General features: G+C 42.0%; 1 protein-coding gene across 4 annotated transcripts in view; it reads right to left on the minus strand.

Moving 5' to 3' along the window:
• Nucleotides 1–4,425, minus strand: part of POGZ (pogo transposable element derived with ZNF domain) — a 30,993-nt gene extending 26,568 nt beyond the window's left edge. For 2 of the 4 annotated variants that reach the window (XM_077772533.1, XM_077772532.1), the window contains exons 1-3: nucleotides 4,387–4,425; nucleotides 2,526–2,650; nucleotides 1,386–1,544 (exon numbers count right to left, since the gene is read on the minus strand). In XM_077772533.1, the coding sequence (XP_077628659.1) occupies nucleotides 1,386–1,544; nucleotides 2,526–2,649 (283 nt within the window). In that variant the 5' untranslated portion in view covers nucleotide 2,650; nucleotides 4,387–4,425. The remainder of the gene's footprint in view (nucleotides 1–1,385; nucleotides 1,545–2,525; nucleotides 2,651–4,386) is intronic. The other 2 variants (XM_077772535.1, XM_077772534.1) reach the window with 1 other exon arrangement.
• Nucleotides 4,426–5,472: the final 1,047 nt, after the last annotated feature.

Genomic DNA, 5,472 nt, shown 5'->3' on the forward strand with positions numbered 1-5,472 from the left:
GGAGGGAGGGGCAGAGAAAGAGGGAGAGAGAGAATCCCAAGCAGGCTCCGTGTCGTCAGCCACAGCCTGACATGGGGCTTGATCCCATGAATTGAACCATGAAATCATGACCCGAGCAGAAATCAAAAGAGCTGGATGCCCAACCGAGCCATCCAGAACCCCTGGATTTTTTCTCAATTAATATAGTACAGTACTACGTTCTCTTTTTCATGGTTTTCTGTATAACATTTTCTTTTCTCTATCTTATTATAAAAATACAGTATAATACATATTAAATACAAAATCTGTGTTAATCAACTGTTCTCAACAGAAGGCTATGAGTAGTTAAATTTGGGGGGAATCCAAAGTTATATGTAAATTTTCAACTCTGCAGCCAGTTGGTGCCCCTCCCCCCATGTTGTTCAAGGGTCAACTGTACAGTTACTCATCAACAATGTTACAGACATACACTGATTAAAATGGGAAGCTATTCATTACATATTAAGGGAAAAAAAGAGGCGAAGAGTAATGTAGAGTCTGTATGATCCATTTATGTAAAAAGCAAATCACTACATAATAGAAGTACATACAAGGACATATGTGTACGGAATAAGAGTTACAAATACTTATATCCAGGTAGTGAGATCAAGTTTAACATTTTTTCCTTTATTTTTTTTCACTGTTTACTTTTTCTACAATACACATATTATTCTTGTATTAACAAAGCTATTTGTAATTAAAGCTATATATAACTAATCATAAATAATTAAAAGTAAGTCCTTTGCAGTAACACAATGATTCTATAAAGGTGCTTATTCTAGTTTGTGAATCTTAAGCCATAGCTTGCCTTTCCAGTGTAAAAACAGTCATCAGAAATGAATAGAAAGCAATACTACGTAGCTTCTCTAGTCAATAAATACACTAAAAACACCACTCTTTCACCATTTCCTTCAAGTATAAAACAACCCTATCCTATTTTCCATAACCAGGAACCAATGACCAAATGAATCTGCCAAAGAAAATCCAGAACAAATCTGCCTTGGGAGAATTCTTACCAAACCAGTGGGGCTTATTCTACTTAAAAAAATAACAAAAACAATCAAACAGACACCCCTCCCAATCTCTTTAATAGTTAGGAAATCTGGGTTTACATTTTCTCTCCCATGAATTATCAGCAGCAAGATCAGCTTCCCTCAGACTTGAAACACCAGCATCCATTCAGCACTAACTCAGAAGGAGCAGCACCACCACTGAATCCCTTCCGTGTCACAGAGCCATTACTAAACTCACTCCAACTAGTGGAACCACATCGGTACCTAAAACTAAACAGGTACATCTGTTCCTAAGACCTCTTTAATTCTCTCACCCCTCTGGCCCAGGAAGAATTTCCCAATAGTCCCACTTACCATTGTTGTTGGCAATTAGTGTGACAAGAGTCTTCTTTGTACTGTCGCTGTTCTGTGCCCCGCTGCTACTAACGGTGGTGGATGTAGAGAGGTGCCCAGCAACAGAAGCATGGGCAGCGATGGGCACTGGAGCCGAGACTGGCTGCTGGCTCACAGAAACTGTGGGGAAGGGGAGGCACAGTCACTTGGAGACAGGGACAGATGACACTAAAGGATATTGTTCTAATCCCGTTTCATCTTGCTGTGGGTCTCTATAGCCAAAAAGTTTCCTGCTTTCTTTGCAAATCCAACTGTGCATCTGATTCCTCCTCCTACCTGTCCCTCATTCCACCAATTAGACACAATGCCTTCTTCATCTCACAATTCCTGATTAATTTAGATCGCGAGCTCACTGAACCAGTATTTTAAGGTTTTGCTCATATAGCACAAGCAAATCTCTAGGACTCAAAGGTTTATCATCACCGCTACTGGTATTTATAACCATGCATTCACAGTAAGCCGTACACAAGACCCTGAACTGTGTCCTGTTTCAGCCTAAGCCAATGCCATTTCAGGTCTCAAGGTAGGGAAGATAAAAATAAAAAGAGCAACGGATACAATTTAGGGGGGAAAAGAACCATCACCCACTCTTAGAATTCAGGGCAATCGAGAATTTGACCCTGCAACATCACGTTTTTGAAAGAGCAGCTAACAAGCCTACGTTTGTAAACTGTCCATGAAGGCAGACACCAAGCAAATTCTGTTCAGCTCACAAAGGAAACCAAGGTCAAGTAAAACAAACAAAGAAGAAAAAAATGATTATGGGATCCTGTTTTTGACGGGGTACATAAATGAACACTGCCACACACACTACTTTGCATTCTCATTCATCATTTGTTAAGAGGACTGCTGAAGGATTGATAAGCATTGATTAATTCAACTCTCAATGTTTTAAATAAATTGAGCAGAGTGTTTCTAGTTTCACATATGAAGAAACTGAGGAATTTTTACAGACTAAAGCATGGAGGAAAAAAAAGCACCAGTGCCACAATGAGGCATCCATCCTTGGATTCTTGAAAGTCCTTCTCCACCTCACACTTAAAACGTCATCCAGCTGAGTCGGCTTAAATAACAATCTAAGATCGAAAGAGTGTTTGTTACCTGTAGTAGTTTTATCCACTGAATTATAATCTTCAACGACAGAATCCTCAATGACATCACTGATTTTCTGCCACGGCTCCAGCTCCTCCTCCTCACATTCCATAAAGAGGTCGGTGTCCGCCATGCTACAAGAAAACAGGACCAAATAAGATACTGGCCTCAATGGGGCGCCTGAGGGGCTGTCGGCTGAGTGTCTGACTTCTGCTCAGGTCACGATCTCGCAATTCGTGAGTTCGAGCCCCGCGTCAGGCTCTGTGCTGACAGCTCAGAGCCTGGAACCTGCTTCAGATTCTGTGTCTCCCTCTCTCTCTCTGCCCCTCCCCCGCTCAAGCACTGTGTTTCTCAAAAATAAACATAAAAAAAGAAAAAAAAGACATTGGACCAAAAAAGATATTGACCTCAAAATGAAAGTTTTATAAAAAAATAAGGAATCAGTCTTCAATCTACCAGTAACTCGCCCCTATACTCGCTCTATGCTCTCCCCTAATCTCCTCCTACCACCACATTTCGAAGGATCTAGAATGACAACTTTTATTATTCTTTTTAAAAAGTATTTACTTTGAGAGACAGAGTATGCACAAGTGGGAGAGGGGCAGAGAGAGGGAGACAGAGAATCCCAACCAGGCTCCGAGCTGTCAGTGCAGAGCCTGATGGGGCCTCAATCTCATGACCTGAGCTGAAATTGAGAGTAGGATGCTTAACCGACTGAGCCTCCCAGTTGCCTCATTCTAACTTTTATTCGTGGGGGAAAAAATTATGAAAGAGCTCACAGCAAATTATTCAATAATAGGAGTATAAAAGTTTAATCTGTAATACCCAGGGCTATGATCAGGGTGAGGCAAATCATGCAGATGCAGGGTCTTCAATTAAAACGTATGTTTTGGGTGCACCTGGCTGGCTCAGTCAGTGGAGCACATGACTCTTGGATCTCAGGGTTGTGAGTTGAGCCTCACTTTGGGTGCAGAGATTACTGAAAAAGGAAATCTTTAAACACAATAATAATAGGGGCACCTGGGTGTCTCAGTCAGCTGAGTGTCTGACTCTTGATTTCAGCTCAGGTCATGATCTCTGGGTTGTGGGAATGACCCACCTGTCAGGCTCCAGGCTGAGCATGGAGCCTGCTTAAGATGCTCACTCACTCTCTCTCCCCCTCTGCCTTTTTCCTCCCCGCTCATGCTCTCTCTCAAAATAAAAATAAACATAAAATAAAATCTAAAAAACGTGTATTTTTTCCATTATGCTGCAGGATCAAATCCTAGATTGCCCAGAATTCAGAAAGTGGGTAGTAGTTCTTTTCCTCTCCAAATTATATTCTTGTACTCCACTGTGATTTTGGAGTGAGCCTTTAATTTGAAAACACTTGCCTAAGTAACATGCCCCTTTTTCTTAAGTTTATTTTTTTATAGAGTGGGGGAGAGGCAGAGAGAGAGAGGTGGGCGTGGGAGGGAGAGAATTCTAAGCAGGCTCTGCACTGTCAGCACAGAGCTCAATGCAGGGCCTGATACCATGAACCACAAGATCATGACCTGAGCCAAAATCAAGATCAGGACACTCAGCCAAATGAGCTACACAGGCGTCCCTATTTGTTTCTTATAAACACAAACCCTACACCTCTGCAATGCAAACAAAGAGCTATTAATAGCTGAGTTAATAGCTGGGTGGCTGGGTGGCTCAGTTAAGCATCTAACACTTTTTTTTTTTTTTAATTTTGAGAGACAGAGTGCAGTAGGGGAAAAGAGAGAGGAAGAGAGGGAAGGTCCCAAGCAGGATCCTTACTGTTCATACAGAGCCCAATGTGGGGCTCGAACCCATGAGCTGTGAGATCATGACTTGAGCTGAAACCAAGAGCAGGACACTTAACTGATTGTGCTACCCAGGCGTCCCATCATCCATCCCACTCTTGAGTTCAGCTGCGTAGGGCTGTGGGCTGTCGGCACAGAGCCTGCCTGGGATTTTCTCTCCTTCTCTGCCTCCTCCTCTCGAAAATAAGTAAAAAATTAAAATTAAAATAAAAAAAGAGCCACTGCTATTCTGCCCTCCAACATTAGTAAACTACAGGTCAATTTCTTTGTCTTGGAATTGTAATAGTTGGGGCACCTGGGTAGCTCAGTCGGTTGGGAACTGTAACAGCAATACTACTCAATGTTCAAATAAAGCCTTTAAGGCAAAGGCTCTCACAATGCCCTTAAAAATCATTTCAGAAACACTTTTTTGCTACATCTCTACACCCAAAACAAAACAACCAACCTAAAACTAGTCTAAGTAGTTGGGTCCATACAACATGACAGGATTCATTTTTAAGGTGCCCAACAGATGGCGGTGTTCCCTTGAAAATTTAAAAAATCCAGGCAGGGTGACAGGTACTAAGGAGGGCACCTATGAGGTGCACTGGTGTTGTATGTAAGTGATGAATCACTGAAATTCTACTCCTGAAGCCAGTATTGCGCTGTATGCTAACTAAAATTAAAAAACAAAAACCAAAAAACTCCAGCCAATGCCCCAGTGAGTTACCTATAGCCAAGTGCCCACAGTTTCAATGGCTGAAGTGCCTAACTTGATTCTAACTGCTCTCTAATATTCTGTTTGTCTTTTCAGGCCAAAACCACAATGGGGAGAAGATATAAGCAAGGAAAGAAAAACATATATGGGATCAACTTAAATTTTCTTAGTTTCACATTTAACATAAATATACAAATGACAGTGCTAGTCAAAAACAGAATTAAAAAGAAGCCTGGGGCACCTGGGTGGCTCAATCGGTTAAGCTCCCAACTTTCAACTTCGACTTTGGCTCAGGTCATGATCTAACAGCTTGTGGGTTCGAGCCCCGCATCGGGCTCCGGCTGACAGCTCAGAGCCTGCAGTGTGCTTCGGATTCTGTGTCTCCCTCCCTCTCTGCGCACCCCCCCACGCCTCGCTTGTGTTCTCTCTTAAAAATAAACTTCAAAAA

The sequence above is a fragment of the Crocuta crocuta genome, unplaced genomic scaffold (genome assembly GCF_008692635.1).
Source record: "Crocuta crocuta isolate KB4526 unplaced genomic scaffold, BGI_CrCroc_1.0 scaffold415, whole genome shotgun sequence".
Classification (NCBI taxonomy): domain Eukaryota; kingdom Metazoa; phylum Chordata; class Mammalia; order Carnivora; family Hyaenidae; genus Crocuta; species Crocuta crocuta.